Source organism: Cervus elaphus, chromosome 14, assembly GCF_910594005.1.
Source record: "Cervus elaphus chromosome 14, mCerEla1.1, whole genome shotgun sequence".
In the NCBI taxonomy this organism is placed as follows: Eukaryota; Metazoa; Chordata; class Mammalia; order Artiodactyla; family Cervidae; genus Cervus; species Cervus elaphus.
This window is the reverse complement of record NC_057828.1, coordinates 81,228,160-81,253,696: the sequence shown is the minus strand read 5'-3', so window position 1 is coordinate 81,253,696 and position 25,537 is coordinate 81,228,160. Positions and strand designations below refer to the sequence as shown.

The 25,537-nt window shown below is 59.6% G+C and overlaps 2 protein-coding genes across 6 annotated transcripts in view; both read left to right on the top strand.

Moving 5' to 3' along the window:
- IPO9 (importin 9) overlaps nt 1-12,740 on the top strand; it is a 37,570-nt gene extending 24,830 nt beyond the window's left edge. Inside the window, exons 15-24 of the mRNA XM_043923153.1 lie at nt 5,707-5,933; nt 7,248-7,396; nt 7,661-7,789; nt 8,199-8,474; nt 8,545-8,711; nt 9,155-9,288; nt 10,005-10,127; nt 10,433-10,537; nt 10,692-10,768; nt 11,890-12,740. Of these exons, the coding sequence (XP_043779088.1) occupies nt 5,707-5,933; nt 7,248-7,396; nt 7,661-7,789; nt 8,199-8,474; nt 8,545-8,711; nt 9,155-9,288; nt 10,005-10,127; nt 10,433-10,537; nt 10,692-10,768; nt 11,890-12,000 (1,498 nt within the window). The 3' untranslated portion in view covers nt 12,001-12,740. The remainder of the gene's footprint in view (nt 1-5,706; nt 5,934-7,247; nt 7,397-7,660; nt 7,790-8,198; nt 8,475-8,544; nt 8,712-9,154; nt 9,289-10,004; nt 10,128-10,432; nt 10,538-10,691; nt 10,769-11,889) is intronic.
- A 5,017-nt stretch (nt 12,741-17,757) lies between these two features.
- On the top strand, nt 17,758-23,378 carry SHISA4 (shisa family member 4). 5 transcript variants are annotated; one of them, XM_043923157.1, is made up of 6 exons: nt 17,758-18,002; nt 21,099-21,270; nt 21,886-22,019; nt 22,220-22,307; nt 22,695-22,806; nt 22,911-23,378. In XM_043923157.1, the coding sequence occupies exons 1-6, from the start codon at nt 17,963-17,965 to the stop codon at nt 23,106-23,108; spliced, it is 744 nt and encodes a 247-aa protein (XP_043779092.1). In that variant the 5' UTR covers nt 17,758-17,962; the 3' UTR covers nt 23,109-23,378. The 5 variants fall into 5 exon arrangements, with proteins under 5 accessions (XP_043779092.1, XP_043779091.1, XP_043779094.1 ...); XM_043923156.1 differs by lacking the exon at nt 17,758-18,002 and adding an exon at nt 20,709-20,876; XM_043923159.1 differs by lacking the exon at nt 17,758-18,002 and adding an exon at nt 20,710-20,876 and having other exon boundaries at nt 22,639-22,806.
- The last annotated feature ends 2,159 nt before the right edge of the window (nt 23,379-25,537 follow it).

Below are 25,537 nucleotides of genomic sequence, written 5' to 3'. Positions count from 1 at the left end.
CAAGAACAAGGTAAGGGTACCCACTCTCACCACTCCTTCTCAACATAGTACTGGAGCTCCTGAGCAGAGCAGTTAGAAAAGAAAATAATAATGAGCTATGAGAAAGAGAAATTAAAAAAATAGTTGCATCAAAAACAATAAAATATCTAAGAATAAACATAAGTCACCAAGATGAAAGAGCTATACACAGAAAGCTATAAGATATCGAGGAAAGAAATTGAAGACACAAACTAATACATATTTCATGTTCATAGATTGAAATAATGAACACTAATTAAATGTCCAAACTACCAAAAGCAATCTACAGATTCAGTGTAGTCCCGCTCAAAATTCCAATGGCATTTTTTACATAAATAGAACAGACAATTCCAGAATTTGTATGGTATCACAGTTCTTGATTTTAAACTATATTACAAAGTGATAGTAATCGAAATAGGATGGTATTGGCATTAAAAACAGACACAAAGATCCATGGAGCAGAATAGAGAGCCCAGCTGCAAACCTGCACTTCTGTGGTCAGTTACTTTATGACAGAGGAGCTGAGAACACATGGGGGGAGGACAGTCTCTTCAGTAAATGGTATTCGAAAAACTGGACCCTTATCTTACACCCTGCTTATTTAACTTATATGCAGAGTACATCATGTGAAATGCCGGGCTGGATGAATCACAAACTGGAATCAAGACTGCTGAGAGAAATATCAGTAACCTCAGATATGCAGATGATACCACCGTAATGGCAGAAAGTGAAGAGGAACTAAAGAGCCTCTTGATGAAGGTGAAAGAGGAGAGTGAAAAAGCTGGCTTAAAACTCAGCATTCAAAAAGCTTACTTAAAGTCATGGCATCCAGTCCCACTACTTCATGGCAAGTAGATGGGGGAAAAATGGAAACAGTGATTTTCTTGGGCTTCAGAAACACTGTGGATGGTGACTGCAGCCATAAAATTAAAAGATGCTTGCTGCTTGAAAGAGAAGCTATGACAAACTTAGCATATTCAAAAGCAGAGACATCACTTTGCCAACAAAGGTCCATCTAGCCAAAGCTACTTCCAGTGGTCATGTATGGATGTGAGAGTTGGACCATAAAGAAGGCTGAGCGCCAAAGAATTGATGCATTTGAACTGTGGTGTTGGAGAAGACTCTTGAGAGTCCCTTGGACTTCAAGGAGATCAAACCAGTCAATCTTAAAGGAAATCAGTCCTAAATATTCCAATATTCATTGGAAGGACTGATGCTGAAGCTAAAGCTCTAATATTTTGGCCACCTGATGGGTAGAGCTGAAGAAGAGCTCAGTGGGAAAGACCCTGATGCTGGGGAAGACTGAGGGCAGGAGGAGAAGGGAGCAAGAGAGGATGAGATAGTTGGATGGCATCACTGACTCAATGGGCATGAGTTTGAACCAACTCCAGGGGATGGTGAAGGACAGGGAAGCCTGGCGTGCTGCAGTCCATGGGGTCACAAAGAGTTGGACACGACTTAATGACTGAACAACAACAGTCTTACACCATATACTGAAGTCAGCTCAAAATAAAGACTTGAACCTAAGACCTAAAATCATGAGACTCTTAGAAAAACCATAAAAATTAAACTCTCTGACACTGGTCTTGACAATGACTTCTTATATTTGACACCAAGAGCAGAGGCAACAAAAGCAAAAATAAATGAGTGGGACTACATCAGGCTAAAAAGGCACAGCAGAGGAAGCCATGAGCCAAAGGAAGAAGCAGCCTACTGAAGGAAGGACAATATTTGCAAACCATTTACCTGGTAAGGGGTTAAAACGCAAAATACATCACAGACTCATACAGCGCAACAGCAAATAAACAGTTCGTAAAAAATAAATGGCAACCCCACTCCAGTACTCTTGCCTGGAAAATCCCAAGGACAGAGGAGCCCAATAGGCTGCAGTCCATGGGGTCGCTAAGAGTCGGACACGACTGAGCGACTTCACTTTCATTTTTCACTTTCATGCATTGGAGAAGGAAATGGCAACCTACTCCAGTATTCTTGCCTGGAGAATCCCAGGGACGGGGGAGCATAAAAAAATAAATAAATAAATAAATGGCAGAGGATTGGGAAAGACATTTTTTCCTAGAGAAGATGTACAGGTGGCCGACAGGTACATGAAAGGGTGCTCAGCACCTCTAGTTACCCGGAAAATGCAAGTCAAAACCACAGTGAGCTCTCACGTCAGACTTCTCAGCATGGCTAGTATCAAAAAGACAAGAAGAGGACTTCCGTGGTGGTTCAGTGGATAAGAATCCACTTGCCAGCACAGGCACACGGGTTTGATTCCTGGTCCTGGAAGATTCCGCATGCTGCGGGACAACTCAGCTCGTGTGCCAGAACTGCTGAGCCCACGCACTGCAGTGACGGCCCAGCACAGCCAAAAAAAACAAGCTAGTTATTTATTTATTTTTTTAAAGATAACAAGATTAATGAGGGTGTGGAGAGAAAGGAACACTTTTGTACTGTTGGTGGGAGTGTAAATTGGTGCAGCCACTGTGGAGAAGAGTTTGGGGGGGGGGTGTCTTAAAAAAATTAAGAAATAGAGCTACTATTTGATCCATCCAGAGGAAATGAAAACACGATCTTGAAGCGATGCCTGCACTCCTGCACTCCCTGCTGTGCTGTTCACGCAGCCGGGCTGTAGAAGCTGCTTGAGGGCATCAGCCGAGGAGTGGGTGAAGGTGATGTGTGTCCCGTGGACGGAACTCAGCTGTGCCAGGGAAGCCTGCTGTCTGCAGCAGCCAGACGGACCTTGAGGGCACTGTGCTGAGTGAGATGAGCCGCACACTTCCCTGTGGAGGCTTCTGGAAAGGCCAGGCTTGCTGTGAAGGAGAGCAGAAGGCCGGGGGTGGGGGTGAGGGGAGGGAGAGGTGGAAGGGAGCTCACTGTCATCCCAGGATGAGTCAGGCCTGAGGCTCCAGCATGGAGCGTGCCTGTCGGCGGCCACACTGTGTGTAACGGAGAGTGGAGACCACACGTTCCCCTAGAAGAAGGGGGACCTGAGGGGACGGACGTGGTGATAAAGTGGATGAGGGAAAACCTGTACAGTGTGGACGCGCATCCAGGCACCGCAGCGCTCATGCTGACCATTTCATAGATGAAGTAATCTGCAGTAAAGCTGAGAAAAATTTACATTTTATACTACTATATATTATAGTTAGAAAGAATGTGTGACGAGAACTTTTTAAAAATAACTTTCAGTTCTCTGATTCCACGGGCAGGGCTTTCTTGAAAGGTGTAGCTGCTGTCCCTGGAGAAGTAGTGGAAGCCGTGACCATGCAGAGCAGAGAAGTGGCCTGGCCACGTTTTCAGAGCTGTGTGTCGTGTGTGGAAGCGCTGACCCGGGGGTGAGGGCCCGTGAGGGAAGGGTCTCGCTGTGCCTGTCCTCAGCCAGGGCTCGCGTGTGGCCTTGCCCTCTTCAGTTCTGCAGCCAGGCTCAGCCCGGCTTGTCTTCAGCGCGTCGCTGAGCCTGCCCGTCTCGGGTCACCAGTGCCCCCCGGCCATCGTACCGCCCAGCTGTCCTCTCTCCTTACCCAGCTCTAGCGTCCGTTCAGGTCACGGTGTGTGTGCCACTGCACGCTGCCTCAGAGCGCTCCTGGACGGGGTGCTGGTGACAGATCCTTCACGTGGGCCGCGCTTCTCCGCCACATGTATGCCGACCTTTCTCCTCAGCTCCAGGTTCACGTGTGTGCTCCTGTCTGTACCGGGACAGGCCTGAGCACCTGAAGACTGACGGTGTCCATACTGAGCTTCCTCTCGACCACCTGTAGGCCCCCCCTGCCTGCTGCCCCTGTTGCCCTAAAGGTGCAGACCCCACACCTGTGGATCCTGCACCTAAAGCAGAGCTCTGTCCTCCCAGAGACACCAGCCCCTGCCTCTGGAGCTTGGTTCTCTCTCCTCCCACTTCAGCTGCCCCCGTGTGTGCTCAGAGCTTCTCCTGCCTGAGTTCCTGCAGGGCCCCTCGAAGGATTTTGCTGCCTGCAGCCTCTGCCTGCTGCCATCTTTATTATCTCAGCTCAAACTGGTCTTTCTGGAATCGAATACTTGTATTTTTGCTGCTACAACAGAAACTCTCGTGGCCCTGGTTATCGTCTCGAAGCTCTGGGATGCAGGTACCCAGGAGAAAGGCAGAGCATGCCGAGCAGTCCATGAGGCCCCTGGACACACAGCATTTTCCTGGGGTGTCGGTTTCCCTAAAGACTGTAGGGGAATGAAGAAACTAGATGTCAGAAGTGGTTTGTGAAGGAAAAAAAACTTAGACACACTGACTTCCAGAGTAAGGTTTAACCTCTTCAGTGTGGCATAGAAGGTCCCGTGTGGTCTGAGCGCACAGGGCGGCCTCTGTGACCTTCCAGGCTCTGTGGACACTTGGAGTGGGCCCAGCCAGTCCCAGTGCAAGTGTCTGCCCAGCCCACTCTTCAGGAGGGGTGGTGCAGGGCATGGTGGCCTTGAACATCAAGGCGCTGTGACCCAGAAGCAAGGAGTGGTCAGACCTGAGGTCCAAGCCCACAGGTGTGCTGTCACCGTGACCTGTGAACCCAGCCGCTGACACACAGATGTTATAAGACACCTAAAACTTACACTAAGAGAAACCATTCATTGAGAACCTGGGGAGGGCCTTGTCTCCACACTAGGTTCTTTTAACGTACAAAAACAGTGTTTTTATTGACTTGTTACCATCCTGTAGATAAGAAAAATAAAGACATGGATGATGTATTTTTAATAATGTACCCCATTGGACATGGTGAGCAGCATCTAGTAAATGTTTATTGATTAAGAGGTTAACAAGGTAGAAGTATGTGTAACAAATGATTTATTGAGGTAAATTTTTTTAAAACTTTATGTTGGAGTCTAGTTGACTAACAGTGCTGTTAGTGTCAGGGGTCAAGACGAAGATTCAGTCATGCACGTGTCTGCTCTTAAACTCTCTCACCGTTTGGATGGTCACACAGTACTGAGTACAGAGCACTGAGCCGGGCTCCCTGTGCTGCCTGGCGGGGCCTTGTTGGTTACCTGTCTTCAGTACAGCCCTGTGTGCATGTCCATCCCAAACTCCCACTGTCCCTCCCCTCCACCCTTCTCCCCCTGTAACCGCAGGTTCATTTTCTAATCTGTGAGTCTGTTTCTGTTTTAAAACAAACATCTAAACCCCACAAATAGTACACCAAGTTTGTAAATATGAGTAAAATGTTTCTATAAATTGATCTAATTTTAGGATGCAAAAAGTACAAAATTTTTGTAACATGGAAGTAAAAAGTAGTCTCCTATTATCGATGAATAACTGTTGTATTGGAAGAGATTTAAAAACACTTAACTGGAAAATAACAAAAAAATACATATATATATATATATATCTTTATATCTATCTATCTGAGGAATGTGCCTAAAACAATAGTCCGAGGAAGCGTAATGCATTTGACTTAATATCTTAATGATTTGTATATAGCTGTGACTGGGATTTCATAACAGAATAGGGGGATGAAAGAAATGTTAAAGGAAATCGTGAAGACCAAAGCAGAAATACATTAGAAAACATAGAAATGGTGGTGCTGAAAATTCTAAAAAATAAAAGCTACAGAAAGATGTCAAAGTCTGGCGAGCTCTAGGAGTAGCTTCGTGAAGCCTGCCGCGGGGCACGCCGCCGGGATGGCCGGAGCGGGCCTGCTGCTGAGCCGCCGCGCTTGTCTCGCTCCCCAGCTACTGCGACCAGCTCAAAGTCTCGGAGAGCACAGCCGTGCTGCGGCCCTTCCTGCCCAGCGTCCTGGACGGCCTGATCCACCTCGCGGCCCAGTTCAGCTCCGAGGTCCTCAACCTGGTGATGGAGACGCTGTGCATCGTCTGCACGGTGGACCCCGAGTTCACAGCGAGCATGGAGAGCAAGATCTGCCCCTTCACCATCGCCATCTTCCTGAAGTACAGCAACGGTACGCGGGGCGGGGCCGCGCATGTGCGTTAGTGCAGAGGCGGACCGTGAGTTAGCGCGAGTCTGGTCGTGTGTAGATCCAGACAGCAGAGAGCCTGTGCCTGTGACTCGCTCTTTTTAGGAGCTGGACTAGAGAACCAGCAGTGAAGTGGGAGATTGAGCCACTAAGTCAAAAGCTTCCTGAAAGAAGAGGCCTAGAACTAGGATTAGAGGGGAGCCGAAGAAGAGACAGGCAGAGGTCCATGATAAGGTGTTCATCGCGTGTTTTCTGTAGTAGCAAGTCTTTGGAAATAGTAATTACATCCATAAAATGGAATGCTGTGCAGCCATTAATAATCCAAAGAAATAATTAAAGCCATGGGGAGGTGCTCACCTTGTAGTAAGTAAATAGATTGTTTTCCAAAACTCATAGAACAGAATCCCAAATTTTGGTTTTATTAATCAGAAAAAAGCATTGAGGACGTTTATATCTGAAGAATGCATATTGAAGCTTGGAAGGGGGTTGGTACTAATGTGAGGTCGTACTAGACATTTTAGGCGGTGGTCCATGGGGTTACAGAGAGTCAGACACGACTTACGGGGCTAAGCACATGCTAGACATTTTACTTGGTTGGTTTTAGCACTTAAAACGTGCCCTAAGGAGGATTCTACCCTGCATGCGTACAGACTGCATTCTCTCTACCCGTCACGTAACACTCCCCCGAGTGGCTGTGTTACTGCCTGCTTACTGCTGTGGTCATGAGCCTCTGAGTGGTTTCCAGTGCTCGTCTTGTGCAACTGTGTGTCTTGGTGCCCTGCACATTGAACGCTCCATAGAGGGGGAGTGTTTCTGTTTTTCTTACGTAGGTGAAGCACATTTAGATAAAGTTCTGTTTCTTCACAAGGCTCTGCTGTTTGAAGGTTTTCTCTTTTGCCCTCAAGTGGCTTTGGGAGCGCCCCCAGGAGATGGCATGGAGTCCTCCTCAACATGTGGGACCCGGAAAAGTCAGTGTTGAGGCAGTTCTGAGACGGTGGTATCTTCTTAACAGGCTGTCAGCGGGGGCTTCTTTTCTCAGCATTTGGGCTCATTAATGAATCCACGTTTCATAAGTATACAGGCATTAGGGATTTGTCCCAGGGAAAGAGGCAGGTTTTGTTTTCGGAGTAGCTGTTGCTGACTTGCCCCCGACTCCGTCAGGTCACATGCACTGCCTCCCGGGCCCCGGCAGCTGCCCTGGACCCCGGGTCCGGGTGAGAGGTCGGGCAGAAGCTGGCAGCTTGGGTGCGGGCCAGCAGCAGGCGGCATGGCCGGAGCACTCACGTCCTCTCTCCTCAGACCCTGTGGTGGCCTCGCTGTCTCAGGACGTCTTCAAGGAGCTGTCCCAGATCGAGGCCTGCCAGGGCCCCATGCAGACGCGGCTGATCCCCACCCTGGTCAGCATCATGCAGGCGCCTGCAGACAAGATCCCCGCGGGGCTGTGTGCGGTGCGTCCTCGTCCTTATAGGCCCGCGCCACCCCTGACCAGCCGTGATGTGTTCCCAGGGCAGGGGTGGCCCTGGGCGCGGGACGGTGGGGCCTCTCATTCCCAAGGCACCCCCAGTGACGGGGCAGGGCTGCTGTGACACCACCCTGGCTGGGCAGTCCACTGCCCTTCCATCTCCCCTACCAGCAGGCCGCCGCCTGAGGGTTGGGAGCTCGCCTAGGCCCTCCCTTCCCGCCCCTGAGGCAGCCTGATTCCTCCCCTGCAGACAGCCATCGACATCCTGACCACGGTGGTGCGGAACACGAAGCCCCCACTCTCGCAGCTGCTCGTCTGCCAGGCCTTCCCCGCCGTGGCCCAGTGCACCCTGCATACGGATGACAATGCCACCATGCAGGTACCTCCGCGCGGGGTCCGAGCCCTGGTGCGTCTGAGCGGCAGGCTGAGGCGTGTCCTGCCTTAGCGGTAGAAAGCCCTCCCACCTGCACTTGTCCAGAGGACCGGGGAGGGTTCCGACTGCTCAAAGGAGTGGGGTCCACGTGGCAGAAGAGATCCCAGCCGTGGAGGCTCGGGCCCCGAGAAGCCCTCTTCCGTCAGTAGAGTCGGCAGGGGGCGATCTGGGGAGGCTCAAGGCAGCGGTCTGCTCTGTCCCCAGACCTGGGCCCTCTCCGCTGCGGCTCAGCCGCGTTCCCCGGTACCAGAGGTGGAGGCTGGCAGCTGAAGCTCCTGCTCTGAGGGGAGAGCTGGGAGGCGGCTGTACGCGTCTGGGTCTGGAGCCCGCGCTGACCGGCTGCCCGTGTCCGCAGAACGGAGGCGAGTGCCTGCGGGCCTACGTGTCGGTGGCGCTGGAGCAGGTGGCGCAGTGGCGCGATGAGCAGGGCCACAGCGGGCTGTGGTACGTCATGCGGGTGGTGAGCCAGCTGCTGGACCCCCGCACCTCTGAGTTCACCGCCGCCTTCGTGGGCCGCCTGGTGTCCACGCTCATCGCCCGGGCGGGCCGGGAGCTGGGCGAGAGCCTGGACCAGATCCTGCGCGCCGTCCTCAGCAAGATGCAGCAGGCGGAGACGCTCAGCGTCATGCAGGTGCGGGGGCGCCCGCGGGGGGGCCTGGGCCTGTGTGCGGGTCCCTGAGCCGCTGTCCCCTGTCCCCTAGTCCCTCATCATGGTGTTCGCGCACCTGGTGCACACGCAGCTGGAGCCGCTGCTGGAGTTCCTGTGCAGCCTGCCTGGGCCCACCGGCAAGCCCGCCCTGGAGTTCGTGATGGCCGAGTGGACCAGCCGGCAGCACCTGTTCTACGGGCAGTACGAAGGCAAAGTCAGGTGGGCCCCGCGCTCCCCTGGCCCCGCATCCTTCTTGCTGAACTGTGGCTGTGAGTAGCTGCCATCTGTAAATTCCCAGAAAACGGGATCTCTGCTGGCAAGAGCCCCTCCCCGGCCCCGGCTGAATGCTGCTGCTGGCTTCCTCTGTTTTTTTTTTTTTTTTTTTTGCTTCCTCTGTTTTTAAAGCCAGCTTTCTAACCACTTAGGCTGGACTTCACCCCCTGTTCTCACCGCCCCGCACACCTTCCGTGGCAGACGTCCACATGCTGCTTGCCCACTCTGGCTTTGCTCAAGAGCCGTTCTCACTGCCTGTCCTTAGGACCAGGAGCCCCTCTCAGTTCGACTCTGGTGTCCCCCAGCCAGCCTGGAGGCTCGTTCCCTCTCAGTCACGGTCAGGCGCGGCCCCTGGGGGAGGCCGACTCACAGACCCCTCTGCCCCACAGCTCCGTGGCGCTGTGTAAGCTGCTGCAGCACGGCATCACGGCCGACGACCGGCGGCTGCAGGACATCCGCGTGAAGGGCGAGGAGCTCCACAGCCCCGACGAGGGCGTCCGCACCCGCTCCAAGTCGGCCAAGAGTGCGTGGCACCGCCCCCACCCCCGCTGGGCTAGGACACCTGGGGGGGCATTCAGGAGGGGCTGTCAGTGATGGGTCCCTCAGGCGCAGCAGGGGACGCGGGTCAGCAGTGGAGCAGCGTGTGTGGTCCTCTTGTGGCTGCGAGTGATGGGACGCACGGCGGCCACCCCGCTCTGGGCCTGGGACCCCTGCATCCACGTCTGTGGTTGCAGCTGCCGTCCGACCGCAGGTTCACACTCCCCATGCCATCCCCATGGCTGCGTGTCCGGGGCCTGTGGCGCTCTGACCTGCTCAAGCCCACGGTGTCCCGGCTTTTCTCATGGGCACAGCTCGTCCCCTTTCACTCCTGACGGCTGTTGTCTCTCCTGACCTCTAAACTCCTGTGATGTTCAGTACAATGAAGTTATTTAACATGAGCCTCAGGACTGGGGGCTTCCTGGTGGCTCAGATGGTTAAGAATCCGCCTGCAATGCAGGAGACCCAGGTTCAATCCCTGGGTCAGGACGATCCCCTGGAGGAGGGCATGGCAACCCAGTCCAGTATTCTTGCCTGGAGAATCCCATGGACAGAGGGGCCTGCAGGCTGCTGTCCACGGGGTCACAGAGACGGACACAACTGAGCACTCGGCGCACACACACACTCAGGGCTGGGTGTGGCCTGGGGGTGGAGAACGGGGTGTAGGGAGCAGCCCAGGACAGCCTCCTCTTTCCTCCGTAGACCCCGAGCGCTGGACCAACATCCCTCTGCTGGTCAAGATCCTAAAGCTTATTATCAACGAGCTGTCCAGTGTTATGGAGGCCAATGCCGCCCGCCAGGCCGCCCCTGCCGAGTGGAGCCAAGGTGCCCCGCGCCCACACTCTGCCTGCCCACTGCTCTGGGGCTCACCTTGCAGGCCCGCATGGGGCTGGCTTCCAGGGGCTGCCTGCTGCGGCGCCGCCCTTCCCACCTGGCTTCTCTCAGGAGCCTCTCAGCCTGTTCCCGCCCACCAGCACAGTCAACTTTCAGTCAGACTTCCGGGAGGATCTGCTCACCCCTGGTTCTCCCTGGGGCTAGGGCGCAGAGACCCTCGGGGCCTTCCGTTCTGTCTGGTCTGGTGGGAGGGGAGGTGTGCGCCTGTGCGCCAGCTGCTTCTCCTCTCCGAGCAGATGATGCCAACGACATGTGGGAGGACCAGGAGGAGGAGGACGATGAGGAAGAGGACGGCCTGGCTGGCCAGCTCCTGTCCGACATTCTTGCCACAAGTAAATACGGTGAGTGCGGATGACAGCCGTGCACGCGGGGGCCAGGAGGCGGGGGGTGTCCTCAAAGGGCGGCACCTGGGCTTTTGTGCCCCTTGAGCTGAGCCTCGTGGGTGACGCTTCCCTGCCTGGGGCTGCTCCCAACCGGTCCTGGCTGTGTCTGCAGAAGAGGACTATTACGAGGACGACGAGGAGGATGACCCCGACGCCCTGACAGACCCGCTCTATCAGATTGACCTGCAGGTGCGGCGCCCTGTGAGCAACCGGGTCTTAATGCCCCTAATCCCCCCAGTGCCCCGGCGCCCCCACTCCCCCTTTTCTCCCCGGCACCCCCTGCTCCCCCTCCTCCCTGCAGTGCCCCCTGCTCCCCTTCTTCCCCCTGACTCCCCCTCCTCCCCCCGGCGCCCCCTGCTCCCCCTCCTCCCCCCCCGTGCCCTCTGCCCCTCCTCCTCCCCGCAGTGCTCCCTGCTCCCCCTCCTCCCCCGGCGCCCCCTGCTCCCCCTCCTCTCCCCGGCGTCCTCTGCTCCTCCTCCTCCCCGCAGTGCTCCCTGCTCCCCCTCCTCCCCCCGGCGCCCCCTGCTCCCCCTCCTCTCCCCGGCGTCCTCTGCTCCTCCTCCTCCCCGCAGTGCTCCCTGCTCCCCCTCCTCCCCCCGGCGCCCCCTGCTCTGCCTCCTCCCCCCGGTGCCCTCTGCTCCTCCTCCTCCCCACAGTGCTCCTTGCTCCCCTTCCTGCCCCGGCACCCCCTGCTCCCCCTCCTCCCCCCGGCACCCCCTGCTCCCCCTCCTCCCCCTGGTGCCCCCAATCCCCCTCCTCCCTACAGTGCCCCTTGCTCCCCCTCCTCCCCCGGCACCCCCTGCTCCCCCTCCTCCCCGCAGTGCTCCCTGCTCCCCCTCCTCCCCCCGGCACCCCCTGCTCCCCCTCCTCCCCCTGGCGCCCCCTGCTCCCCCTCCTCCCCCGGCACCCCCTGCTCCTCCTCCCTGCAGTGCTCCCTGTTCCCCCTCCTCCCCCTGGCGCCCTCTGCTCCCCCTCCTCCCCCTGCTCCCCCTCCTCCCCGCAGTGCTCCCTGCTCCCCCTCCTCCCCCTGGCGCCCTCTGCTCCCCCTCCTCCCCCCGGTGCTCCCTGCTCCCACCTGGTTCTTCTCGTGCCTCCTGGTTCATTCTGTCTGGCTCACTGAGCAAGGCTGAGGTTGAGGGGCACTCTGCTCCTCAGGTTCACCCAGGGCTGGAATCCAGCTTCCCGCAGCTGTGTTGTCAGAGTCCTGGGGTAGCACGCGAGGCGTGGTCCTGGGAAGTGCCTGTGGCACTCTAGATTTAACCTGACCCACCCTGGCTGCAGCCCTCAGGTGTTCCCTCCCCGCTCTCTAGGCGTACCTCACAGACTTCCTCTGCCAGTTCGCCCAGCAGCCCTGCTACGTGATGTTTTCGGGCCACCTCAATGACAGTGAGAGGAGGGTGTTGCAGACCATCGGTATCTGAGGGCCTGGGCCGCGTGCAGCCCTTCCTGGCCTCAGGACTGTCTTCTCAACCTGCAGTAGCGGCCTCAGGGCGACGCTGATGGTCGAGGCCTGGCGGCCTGTGCCTCGCAGAATGTGCGCTGGAGGGCCGGCTCCTCCTGCCGGTGCCCTTCTGCGCTGCAGGCCTCTGCCAGCCAGGCCAGAGCACACTGCCCGGCGATCACGTTCGTGGTTGTGGCTCCCTCGCTGGAGCACAGGAAGTCACGACCGTTCGTCTTCTAGGACAGACCTGGTGTTTCATAGGCCGTCTGACGTGTTCCGCTCCGACTCCCCTCACAGGGAAGTGGGCTTTCTGCCCTCCCCCGTGGATGCACTGGTCTCGGGGCTGAGGGGAGCCCCCCAGAGACCCCACTCCTCCTGCAACCCTGAGAGTCCCCGTCCAAGGAGGCCGTCTTGGTTTTGCATCATTGCATGACAGCCCCTCCCCAACGCTGTTCCTCGTACCTGCACGCACACGAGGTTAGCCAGACAGATGGCAATTCGGTTTTCCTTTTTTAGAAAAAAAAAAAAATGGAAAAACAAATTTTTTTTAAAGTCCACCTGCCCCACCATATTTAACATGCCTCTTGCACACACGCCCCACACACAGCCTGACGCCGAGGCTGTCCCTCTCCCTCAGGAACCCTCCAAGGTGGGGACGTTGTGGCCCTCACATTTGCAATGTGTATTTTTCTAGGAGAGTAAAGTGATCTTTACAAATGAGTGCGGTCTGCATGCTCTCGGGTGTCGGCACTGCCTCCTGCCTCCCAGAGGAGCCGCGAGGTGAGGGGAGGCCGGGCACCGCTCCGCGGACTGCGGCTGAGCCCCCAGGAAGGGCCTCCTAGAGACGGAGCCGCTGGCCTGTGCCCCTTTCTGGTCGTGCCCACACCAGTGCCCATGTTGAATAGCCGTGGAGTGTTGCTTAAGGCGGTGGTCTCACAGCAGGGGCCTGCAGGTGCAGCTGACTTGCTCTCAGGGAGGGGCCCTGGGGCTGCTGGGGGACCTCGGGTCTCAGTGCCAGCAGGTGTCTGCTGGTCAGCGCCCACCTTGCCCCGAGTGGGAAGCCGGAGGGGCAGGTTCTCAGCAGGGCTACCAGCCTGGCCCCAGCCTCTCCCGCTGCGCTCCCCGGAGCCCTTGACCTGCAGGCCCTTCCTGTTTCCCATTCACCTTTACGGCAGGGGCACAGATGTGTTTTCCTTCTGTTGGAAGGAAGAGTATTTAGGGGCAATATCCACTCAGTAGGGAGTGGAAAAGACCTCCCAGAGGCCAGTGGTCCTGACAAGAACTTACCCTCTGACTCCCCCTTCGTGTCCATCTCTTTGGCCAGAGAGAACTAGCTTCGGTGTAGGATGGGTGTGGCTCCCTGGCTAGAAGGACTGGAGGTTCAAGGTGAGAAGTTGAGAAATAGGCACCCTTGGCTGAGGTCCTCCAGGCCCCCTGTCCCTGGAGGAGAGTGGCCCGGACACCAAGGTCTGTGGCCAAGCCACTGGGCCTCACAGAGCTCGGTGGGGAGGAGGGGAGGTGCAGACCACAGTGGGAGCCGGAAAGGACCTAAGAGTCCAGCTCCCATTCTGCCCAAGAGCGCTGGCCCACAAGGGACTAGACGTGAAGGATGAAGTTGAGGAGAACACACGATGCCAAACGGGCCTCAGTGTCTGGTTTTATTGATAGACCAGATAAAATCTGGGTGAGGTGAATCAAGAACATAGGAAAGCAAGCGACAACTGGCCACCAGCTCTGACCACAGAGTAGCCATTGGGTGGTCTGTAGTGTGCCCCAGGGCGCTCTGCCCTCGGCCCCCATCCTGTAAGTGGCCGATGAGGGGCCTTTTCACACCTTATCTTCCAGAAGACGGCTTGAGGTCATTGTCAGAAGTAAGTGCTGGACAAGGAGGGGGACACCGAGCAGGTTCTCAGGTAACAGGGAGTCCCTGGGAAGGCTGTTAACTTAGAATCCAAGCATCTCTACCAGAGCAAACGAGGGCAAAACCTCTGTTTAAGCTGTTCTCAAAGGTGCCGGTTGACAAAGAGTCCCTGTGAAAGCACCCAGGATTCCAGAGCGTAGAGAGCCACGCTCTCACGATCCTGTGCCCGTAACCAGCGTTGTGGCAGGAACTGTCCACGCGTCTACAAAGCGCCCGTGTAGACTGAGGCTGGGGTCAGGGCACGGCGTCCGGGGCCCTATTGGGCCACCTCGGCCTTCCTGTGCCTGCAGCAGGCCCACGGTGTTCTGTCCTGGCCTGCTGCCCAGCCAGGACTGCGTGGCAGAGGCTTCGTGTCCTCAGTGGGGAGGCCAAGCAGTGGACTCAGGTCAGGTCGAAGAAAGAGGCTCGAAGGGCTGAGGGAGCCCGGCAGACAGGACTCTGCTCTGGAAGCTTAAAGGGGCCTGTACTTAGAAGGCGTCCACCAGGCCCGTGGTCACTAAGGAGATGGGAACACACAGCCATTTCCTGGCTCCTGGCTCCATGGTTTTCCAGCAAGTACCAAGCCCCTCTCACGCCCCTTCCACCAGGAGCCAGTTTAGCTGGGAACAAGAAGCAGCCAGGGGGCGTGGGGACCTGACCAGATAAATCAGTTCTGGGCTGAGTGCCTGCTGCCCGAGAGGAGGGCAAAGGCGGTTCTCTCGTGGGGTGGGTGGGGGAGGTGGCTGACAGCCGCCCACCTGTCAGAAGCACGCGACATCAGGGCTACTCTGTCACCTGTGACTTCACCTAGATCCTCTGCTGAGGACCCTTGACCGTGGTGAGGGGAGTTAGGGACAGTCAGAAGCCCATATAGAACTTACAGATGGCCCTGGGTTCTCTGCATCTGAGATTCAGCCAACGCAAGACGAGGGGAGGGGTGGCCCTGTAGTTTCTGGTGGAGAAAGCCTGCGTCGTCGTTGAGCTGTGCAGTGGAGACCCATGTTGTTCCAGGGTCAGCCCTGGCCGTGCAGAGCAGGGACCTGTGTCCACGCCCTTTGCAGGTGGAGGCGCAGAGATGGAGTCAGGGCTGGAAGCACCGCCCTCCCGTCCTCCCGCCTCCCCTGAGAACTCACCCTGCCTCGGTGCTGTGGCTGCAGGTGAAGACGGCTGGACTCCGGGCCCGCAGGCTCAGGCCGGAAGGCTGTCCTCTCCCCGCCCTCCAGCTGCTCGGAGCTCTGGGGGGGTTACGGTGACTCACTCACCTCACACCTGCTGCTGCTGAATTGTGGCCTTGGGGAGCCTTTGTGGGGACGGCTCCAGAGTCCCACCTGATGAGCGGAGCTCTTCCAGGGGATCTGCGTGCCGCTGTAAATTGTATTAATCTGCTTTCACTAGGTTTTTGCCCCTCCACGTGTTCCAGGAACTTGGCCAAGTTCTTTGCATTTCCTTGCCTTAGTTGCTTTTGCAGGGGGAAAGCAGAACTCTTTGACGATAGCCTGCTTCTGGATGCCAGATTAAAACCCTGAGTGAACTGAGGTTAGGTCCAGGGTCTTAGGGGAAGCGAGGGAGGGAAAGAGGAGGAAGAGGGTTCCCAGAAGGAAGGGGACAGAAGTCTGGGGGCCCAACGCCAGCTGGGCACCAGCGCTCCCTGGAGGGTCCCCGTGCCTGGGTCGCACAAACGGGGGCTGCCGGATGTGCAGGCCCCCGGGCCCTCAACAGAGCCCCAGCCCCCCGCTCCGAGTTTGCACTGTGTGAGGTCCTGAGACTGTGTGACCCTGGCAGGCAGGGGAGCAAACTAGGGACCACGGCCTGAGCTGCTCGCCAGCTGGGAGGAGAGGCTGTCTGACCTGAGGTGACGGAAGGGAAAGAGGTGTGGCGTTTCTTGCCCCCGGATTTGTGGCTGCGTCCCTCCTCAGCCTGGCTTCCCTTCCTGACCTTGGGCTCACCCGCTGGGCAGGAGGCCAGTCCACCGAGGCCCTGCCAGGGCCCTCCCACAAATCTCCCACTGGACACACAGGGAGAGGACCAGAGCCCCCCAGCTGGCTGACCTGCAGTTGTGGGGGGTCCAACTGAACCCCCTGCTCTTACAAGTTCGGAAGCTGAGGCCCAAGGGGCCCTCTCCAGCCCGCAGGGCCGGGCTCCTCTGCCCTGGCCAGAGGCTCCGAGTAGGCTCCCCGCTGCATCCCGGCCAGGACCTCCACCCCCGCAGCCATGTAGGGTGAGCGGACGTGACCAGTCCGTCCTGGGGAGCTGTGCACTGGTGGCACGGACTCCGACATGGCCGCCCCGTGCCTGGTGGGGTGGGGCGGTGATGAGCCTGGCCCCCAGTGCACCGCTAGCCACAGCACCCAAGTCCGGCCCTACACGGCCAGACTCGCAAGGACGACCACCGTACCCACCTTGCAGAGGGCTCACGCGGGTCTCGGCTGAAAATAGAGCTCGGTGGGAAAGGTCATTGCGGGCGGACGCCCGTGTCCGCAAACCTCCCAGGAGAGGGAGTGGGCACAGACAGAATTGCTGCGAACAGAGCCTCCTGGCCTCCTCCCCTCGGCCCCAAAACAGTGCTCGTCGGCCCAGCTGCTGACCCAGGACGGTGCCACCTGAAGGTGACCTGGCACCCCCCCGGCCCCCCAGCAGGCAGCCACCTAGGGCTGGCCAGCGGCTGCCCCACCGCGGCCTGAGGCTGCCGGGGTTCAGCCCAGACCCCCCGGGCCCCGCAGAGACGCCTGGCACTCAGTTCCCTTCCTGCCGGGCTGCCCCCACGCCCCCCGCCCCCGAGGACAGACCCAGGGATAGCCATCTGTCCACAGCAAGCACGAGTCACGCTGGACACCAGGAGAGCCTCCTGATGAAGGAGAAACGTGTGTTTATTTTGGGCTAGTGAGTGCCTGTTCCTTCGGTGCAATGAGACTATCAGAGGAAAGTGTGTAGTTCTCTGCAGGAGCTGGGTAGACAGAGGCCCATGGGGGAGGGGGTGTCCAAGGGGCTCTCCTGAAGAGGAGAGGTGGACGCCCCAGGGCCCGGGGCCCCCGGGGATGCCATTCTGTCTGCCCTGACCTGGAGAAGCGGGTCAGGCAGGTGGGGAGGAGGCCCAGCCGGCCACTCCGTCCGGCTGCGGGATGACTCAGCAGATGCTGAGGCTGAAGCCCCGGGCCAGGCCCAAACTGGGTCATGGTCCCGCTCCTCCCGCCCCTGCTGGCTGGGTTTCCCACCCTGAGGTCTGCCCACAGACGTGCCCCACACGCCAGACCCGGCTCAGAGCAGTTCAGACCTGATCTGGGACAGGCAGAAGGACGAGTGGACCGGCTTGGGCTTTGAAGTCACAGAAATCCAACTCTGAACCCCAGCCTGGGAACGGGGCAAATTAAGTTCTTCCAGCACCGGCGCCCTCGTGGGTATGCCGGGACACGCTCACCTGCGGAATCACTGGTGTCATCACCCTCCACACCCTGTCCCCTCTGGTCCAGGCACGGGCCTGCCCACCCCCAGGGCCAGGAGACCCACTGTGGGAGGTGAGGATGCTGCTGTGTGTCTGCCCGCAGAAGGTGCGGGGAAGCCCCTCCAGGCCTGCAGGCCTGTACAACCCCCCCCCCCCCCCCCCCGCCGGTCCCCAGCCTTCCTGCCCAAGCCTCCTCCTCCCTCTCCCCCAGCCCAGGGCCCAGCTCAGCATGGAGGCTCAGGCTCCAGGCTCCAGCGCCTCCCCCCCCCCCCCCGCCCCCCCCCGACCCCAGGGCTGAGAAGCAACCCCACCCCGTTCTCCCCTCTGACCTGTCCGATCACCTCCCATCATCTGCGCTGAAAAGTTTTCCTAGAATTTTGCAATTAGGAAATCACTGCTGTTCTGGTGAGCTGGAACCAGGCGTGTAAGTTTTGAGAACTAGGTGGAGAAAAAAGGGTGAAAAACAGACACACAGCTAGAAAGGGAGGGGTTTTGGGAAACGTGGTTGTGTTTTTGCTTTGTTTTGTTTTGTTTCATTTTAATAGGAGAGACTTGAGTTTTCGTTTCCTAAGGAAAGAGGAACCAAAGGCACAGAGAGAAGGGATGCTGGAAAGGACCCCCGTCAGACAGGCTCTGGGCTCAGGTGGGCATGTCTACCCGGGAAGGAAGAGATAGCCCCCCATCTGCCAGTCGGGCCCCAGCAGTGAGGGCTGGGGACGGCAGGGAGCACAGGGCCGCATGGTCCCTGCCCTCACGGAGTGTGTGCCCGAGGCGCGGATGCGCTGCTGGGTGTGGGAAGCCGGGGGCTCTCTGTCCGTCTCTGCGGCGTTTATGGCTTTGTCCTTCGTCAGGACAGACGTCCGCTCCCCCAGCCCGCATCAGACAAGCAGCCACGTCCTGGGCGGGAGCAGACCCTCTCCTGGCCTCTGCTCTCCTGGGGGGTGCCAGCACCCGTGGGGCCAGGACAGGGCCGCGCCTGCCCCCACCGCCCTTGCAGCCTGTTCAGGTTCTGCTGGGCCTCCATGCCTTGATGTTGGATACACTCGCCATCTGCTGCTGGGGGTGGGAGCCCGGGACTGACGGAGCCTCGTGATGGGCACTCGAGACTTCACTCTGTTTAAGATTTATTTTTGGCTGTGCTGGGTCGTCGTTGCTGTGCAGACTTTTCTCTGGTTGGGGAGAGCGGGGCGACGCGCTAGTTGTTGGGCTCAGGCCCTCACTGCAGTGGCTCCTCTTGCTGCAGAGCGTGGGCTCCGGGGCTCAGCGGTCCGTGCACGGGCTTCGTTGCTCTGCTGCGTGTGGGGTCTTCCCGGGCCAGGGCTTGCACCCGTGTCTCCGGCACTGGCAGGTGGGTTCCCTACCACTGAGCACCATGGAGCCCCAGACCTTGCTCTGTTGCCGACTTCTCTCTGACTTGCCACCGCGTCCATTATACTGAGCATGCTGCACACCAGTGTGACTGGCAGTTCGCACCCTTCCACAGCCTCCATCCGGGTCTCTCACCTCTGCCAACCAACTGTTGGTTCTCTGTCTACAACTCTATTTCTGTTTCATGTTTGCTCTTTTGGGTTTTTTTGGTTTTGTTTTTTTAGATTCCACATGTGTGATATCCTACACTACTGGTTTTTCTCTGACTGGTTTAACTTTGGATAATACCCTCCAGGTCCAGCCTGCTGTTGGAAATGGCAACATTTTGTTCTTTTTAAAAAGTATTTATTTGGTTAGTTGCAGAACCTGGGACCTAATTCTCTGACTAGGGATGGGACCTGGGCCTCCTGCATTGGGAGTACAGAGTCTAAACAACTGGACCACTACAGAAGTCGTTTTTATGGCTTTGTAGCATTCCACTGTATATTCCTACACTTCTTTATCCATTCATCTGTTGATGGACACTTAGGTTGCTTCCATATCTTGACTATTGTGAATAATGCTGCAGTGAGCGGAAGGGTGCATATGTCTTTTGAAATATGTCTTTCAAAATTAGTGAATTTGAATTCAGGTAAATATCCAGGAGTGGGATTGCCGAAATGTATGGTAATTCTTTTTTGTCACCTCCGTACTGTTTTCCAGTGCCCACACCAATTCACACCCCCACTAACAATGCTGCAGGGTGTGAACCTTTTCTCTGCATCCTCACCAAGCTGTTGTTTGTTGTCTCTTTGAAGACAGTCATTCCGACAGGTGTGAGGTGACACCTCATTGCGGTTTTGAATTGCATTTCCCTGATGGTCCATGATGCTGAGCATCTCTTCATGTGCCTGTTGTCCATCTTTGGGAAAATGTCTAGTCAAGTCTTCTGTGGGTGTTTTGTTTGTTTTGATGTTGAGTCGTCTGAGTTCCTTGTATATTTTAGACATTAACCCTTACAGGATATACCATTTGCAGACACCTTCACCCACTCAGCAGGTGAAGACACTTGGATTGAGAGTGCCTCTCCCACTTATGGGCTCTATAGCCTGAACAAATCCTTGAACTCCCCTGAGTCCCAGCTTATGTCTATAAAATGAACTAATAACACCAGTGAGCTTGATTTAGCTCATGGGGTTCTGGGGAGCCCCAGAGGAGGAGTCTGTCCGAGCACCCTGAGGGCCGCACACAGTGGGGCTAAGGGGGCTTTGGGTTTTCTCCCCAGCTTAGGCCCCTGCACACTCCTGGTCAGGTGCCCCCAGAGCAGAGGCACAGCCACTGACAAACTTGCAAGGAGACTATGACCCCTGGGGGGCCACCCTATGCTCTGCCCCACCGGTCTCTCTGTGGGGTCGCTCTGTGAAGAAAGGGGTTTCCACTGCCAAGGGCATCCAACTGGGTGGGCCCAGGTGGCCCCCGCGGCCTGCCATCCGTACTGGGAGGCCCTAGGCTGGCGCAAGCCAGCGCTGGCCACTCGGAGGGGGAAGGGGCACTCAGGGAGCCAGCGCAGCTGGCAGGGTCCAAGTCTGCGGGCCTGCGGGGACAAAGCTGCTCTGAGCGGCCTCTCAATGGGCGCCTGTGTTCTGGGGTGGGGGCGGGGTGACTCCCGGCCCCCCAGTCTCCTCCCCGCCACCGCCGCAGGACGTCCTGCTGGACGCTGGGCAGAGGAGGTCCTGCGTCAGGGGTGGCCCCTGCCGCCTGAGCGCTAGGAAGTGGCACCAGGAGCAGGGCTTCTGGGGGCGGGGACGCCGACGGGCGAGGCAGCGAACGGGCCGAGGGCCAGCAAACCCTCCGCAGTAGGGCCCAGCGGCCCGCCTGCGCGGGGCGGGCCGCGGGGGCGGCTCGGACCCGGACCCCGCGAGGGGCGTGGCCGGGGCGGAGCCCGGCGGGCGGGGCGCGGGGGCAGGGTCGGCGCAGGCCGGCGAGCCCCGCCCCGAGCAGGCGGAGAGGAGCCGGCGGGCGCGCTGGCCCGCGGAGCTGGGCGGCGGCGGCGTCGTCCTGTGCGCCCTGCGCCCGCGCCGCTCGCCGCGCCGCGCCATGCCGCCAGCCGGGCTCCGCGGGGCCGCGCCGCTGGCCGCGGTCGCGCTCCTGGTGCTGGGGGCGCCCCTGGGTAAGGGCCGGGGGCGCGGGGCGCGGCGGGAGGCCTCGTTTCGGGGTCCGTGGGAGGGGAGGCGGGAGGGGGCGGGGGCTGGACAGGGGGCCCCGACCCTGGGGGTCGAGACCGAGGTGTCCAGGCGCAGGGACCAGGGTGGAGCTCCGGGCAGTGGAGTGGGGCTGGGGCGGCCCGAGACCCGGTCCGGTGGCCACTGGGCACCTCCGCCGCCGCCCGCAGCTCTGGCTGGCGAGGACTGCCTGTGGTACCTGGACCGGAATGGCTCCTGGCATCCGGGCTTCAACTGCGAGTTCTTCACCTTCTGCTGCGGGACCTGCTACCAGCGGTACTGTTGCCGGGACCTGAGCCTGCTCATCACCGAGCGGCAGCAGAAGCACTGCCTGGCCTTCAGGTGGGCGCCGGCCCTCCCCTCCCCCGCTCCGCGCTCTCAGCCCACACCCTGCCCCGAAGCGGGGCTGGAGCTCCAGGAGGGGCCGGCCGGCCGGCGACCGTCATGTGGTCATCGCGGGCTGGGCCCGGCCCTCCCCCGCCCCGGGCCTGCGCAGGGCGGGGGCAGGGGCAGCCCCAGGCCCAGCGGCGCTCTGGCCTCTCCCCAGTCCGGCGCTCACCAGCTGTGTGATCTTGGGGTCCCGGGTGGCATGAAGGGGGCGCACACAAGGGGCTCTCAAACTTGTTTTGGGAGGAGGGAGCGCTGACAGAGCACGCATGGGGAGGCGGTGACCGAGACACAGCACCGTTTGAGACGTGAGCTCTGCCCGTCAGGCCTCCTGTGTTGGAGTCCAGGCTGTTCAGTCGTGGACTTGGGTGCACACCGCAGCCCCTCCGGGGAGGCTGCTGCTCAGGAGGCCGCCCTGCCTTCGGGCAAGCGCGGTCCGGAAGCTCTCCCCAGCAGGGCGGGCAGAGCCCGGCGTCTCTCTGGCGGGGGGTCCAAGCCAGCGTGGCGGTCGGCATGGTGAGGACTCCCCGCGTCAGGCTGGAAGGTGAGGAGACCTGTTCTTTGTCCAAGTCCCAAGACCATAGCGGGCATCGCCTCGGCCGTGATCCTCTTCGTGGCCGTGGTCGCCACCACCATCTGCTGCTTCCTCTGCTCCTGCTGCTACCTCTACCGCCGGCGCCAGCAGCTGCAGAGCCCATTTGAAGGTGCGTCCATCCGTCTGTCCACGCGGGGAGGGGCGGGGGTGCCCTCGGAGGGCATCAGAGGTCAGGAGGTGTGGTTGGCAGCTGCAGGCCCCTCTGGACACACCTGCCCGCCCGTCACCCCAGAAGCCAGAGTGCAGGGACACGTGTGAACCCTGGGTATATGGATGTGCCTGCACTGTGTGCCGTGCGTGTGCTCTCAGGAAACGCACGGGCCGGGCCTGGAGCGCGAGCGACATCGAGTGCACTGCATGTGCAAAAGACGTGTGCCTGCACACAGGCCCAGACCTGGTGGGTGTGGGAACGGTGACCCCGTGTCGGGGTCAGTGTGGGAGGACTCCTCAGGGGCAGCTTTGCTAGGCCAGGGTGGCCATATCCTGACCCAGGATATGGCCCAGGACGCCTCCCAGGCCAGTGCTGTTTGGCCCAGGAGGTCTCTGAAACCCTGAGCGGGCACACTGCTGAGCCCAGACCAACCAGCAGGGGCCACCTCCGGGCGCCCTGCTGGACTCTGCCAAACAGGGTCTGAGGGCAGAGGCAGCAGGACCCCCGGGGCCAGAGGGGTGGGGGTGGCGTCCCATGGAGGCAGTGCCCTGAGTGCTGGTCCTTGTCCCCCAACCAGGCCAGGAGATCCCCATGACAGGCGTCCCTGTGCAGCCAGTGTACCCATACCCCCAGGACCCCAAAGCCGGCCCTGCACCCCCACAGCCTGGCTTCATGTACCCACCCAGCGGTCCTGCACCCCAGTATCCACTCTACCCAGCGGGACCCCCCGTCTACAACCCTGCAGGTGAGTGGGCCCCTCCTTCAGCCTGCTCTGCCCTGGGGGTCCTGCAGCCTGGGTCGCGCCCTCCTCTGCCGCCCCGATCCTTACCTCGTCTCCTTGGCTTACAGCTCCTCCCCCGTACATGCCACCCCAGCCCTCCTACCCTGGAGCCTGAGGAGCCAGCTGCGTCTCTGCCGTCCCTCAGGAGACTGAGCCTCCGCCTGGCCCCAGGGGTGGGCAGGGGCATCTGCTCGCCAGGCCCCAGGCCCAGCCGCACCCTGAGACCTTCTGGGAACGGAGCCCCAGGGAGGAGGAACAGGAGCTGAGCTGGAACTTGGCCGTGACTGAGGGGCGGGTAGGGAGGGCCTGGGACACGCGGACTATTTTTATCAGGGGTGGGGGAAGGGCAGGAAAGCCTTCGTGGCCCCTGCTTTCTTCCAGCCCTTCTCCTCCCAGGACCCCGGGCCAGGAAGGCTGGGCCCCTCCTGTTTGTCTGCCGTGGACTGGGGGCTGGGGAGGCTCCACCAGCCGTGGGCAGAAGCCCCCCGGCCACCCCGCGGGCCGCGCTCCGGGGGATTAAAGCTGTGGTGATGTAACTCCTGCTGGCCACGTCGCTGGGCTGTCCACACCTCCTGACTCCGCAGGGGAGGGCAGGGCCGGTGCCCGAGCACAGGCAAAAGCCCAGGCTGAGGGTTGCCAGGCTGCCAGAGCTGGGGAGGCAGATCTTGCCCCCACGGGGAGACGGGTCCTCAGGGTCCCAGATTCCACACGTGGGTCCGGCATGGAAGGCACCTCCCTCCCCCCATCTGAGACACATGGACTCGCGCTTGTCCCCCACCGACTGACCTAGGTGTGTGTTTCCCAAGGTCGCTGGGTCTCTGCTTCCTCATCTGTAGAATGGGGGCACTGCTTCGGGGGTACGGGAAGCTTGTTGGGGCTGCCCTTCCTTGTCAGAGGGCCTTCCCTGGACCAGCAGCTGAGAGGAGCCTGGCTGGGCAGGTGCTGTCAGCGACCTCGGAGCATCAGGGGCCCCCAAGACATGAGACCCCCCCAGGCCCACTTCAGTGCCTCTCCTGTGTCGGGCCAGACCCCTCCCGCTCCCTGGCCTGGTGACAGATCCAGGAAAGGAAACTCGATAGACTTTAATTCACGCGGGGAAAGCGCCAAGTCAGCTTGGAAAGCCCCTCACCCCCTCCAAAGCCCTCCGTCAGTCCCCCTCCCTCCAGCCACGCGTCCTCCAGCCCCACTGCAACCTGCTGGCTCCTTGATTTCCTAGGCCTCAGGGTGCTGCGGCCTGGTCTGGACGGCCAGGCCCTTGTGCTGGCCGCGCCCAGGGCCCACTGGAGGCTCTCTTCTCACGGTAAGGGCGGGGGAACTCTGTGCCGGCTGCTTTGGGGCCAGGACCAGACCTGGGTGGAGGGGAAGCTTGTGCTGCCAGTCCACCTTTCCCGGGGAGGGGGATGAGAGGTGGGCTGCAGGTGTCCTGGCTTCCAGGCCACAGCTTCTGCCAGCATGCTGGGAGAGGGGTCACCAGGTCATCCCAAGGTTTGGACAGCCCCTCTCTCTGTCCTGAAGCTGGGAGGTGGAGGTTTGCAGGACAAGATTTCTGCATTTCCCTGAAAGATGAGATGTTAATGAATGTAGGGCCATGCCAGCCAGAATGAGCTTCCTTAAGTCAGCAGCCTGGGGCCAATTAGAAATTGCTCCATAGTCTAGGATGGGAGGCTATTTATCCCAATCAGAGCCCCCCATCCCCTCCCTCCAACATTTCCAATCAATTAACTGCAAAGCACTGCAAAAAAAGAGAATTTCAAGAAAAAAAGGGGAAACGGTGCAGGAGTGGAGCTTTCATGTGGTGGCAGCAGAGAGGAGGCCCCTCACGTTGTCTAGCTGGTAAACAGGGCAACGCCCTGGTCTCTCCTGAGACCCAACCTCTCACCTGGGGACCACGCATAGCTGCTCCCCCCAGCACCCCTGAAAACTGGCAGTCGCCCTACAAGGTGGTGTTGGGTGGAAGGAGCCGTGACCCTCAGGGGTTGGGTCAGCTTGGTATAAGCAGGGGTCCTGCTCAGCTCAGAGGAAGCAGCAGGACGCTGGGGGGGGGGGGAGGGGGGCGGGTCTGGGAAGTGGAGGTGGGAGGGGGAGTGTGTTACACAAAGTCCAGTGGCCCGCATCCTGGGGTCAGCGAGGCCTGCGGTGCTGGGGAGCCTGAATCCAGAAGAGGACGGCAGGGAGGGGGTAGGGCCCAGGTGCCTGGACGTACAGTCAGGGTCGAGAGCCAGGGGTTAGCAAGAAAGCGGAGCACGGGGGCTGGCGCGGTCAGGAGCTGGAGAAGGAGGCTGAGAGCCAGATGGGCAGAGCAGGGAGCAGGGGAGGCCGGAAGAAGGGTGTGCCCGGTGGGGCAGGCGGCGCCTCCCCTTCTCCCACCTCCCCAGCCGGCCGCCCCGACTTGGCTCCCCAGGCAGAGTGGTCCTGGTGGGTGACCCGCGTGCGGATCTCTCGCCTCTTAGAGGAGCCGCCTGAGCGGCCTTGGGCCCCAGGCCCGGCCACAGCGAGCGGGCCGAGGGGCCCTGCAGCCCGGAACCCCCGGGCCCGTACACACCGCCCCTGTCCGGGCGCTCTTCCCGCGGGCGGGCCGGGCCTGGGGCTCTGCGGGCCCCCGGGCGGGGTGCGGAGAAGGTGCGGCGGCTGGGGACCCCGGCCCAGATCTGGATCCGGACCCGTCAGCTAGGGCTTCGGCCCCGCCTAGCCACCC

What these genes read in the sequence shown, in the direction of transcription:
- SHISA4 (XM_043923156.1), top strand. Translation starts at nt 20,804, where the DNA reads ATGCCGCCAGCCGGGCTCCGCGGGGCCGCGCCGCTGGCCGCGGTCGCG. An exon ending in TGCACACAGGCCCAGACCTG is followed by an intron (nt 22,308 to 22,694) that starts GTGGGTGTGGGA and finishes CCATACCCCCAG; the next exon opens with GACCCCAAAGCCGGCCCTGC. An exon ending in CCCCGTCTACAACCCTGCAG is followed by an intron (nt 22,807 to 22,910) that starts GTGAGTGGGCCC and finishes CTTGGCTTACAG; the next exon opens with CTCCTCCCCCGTACATGCCA.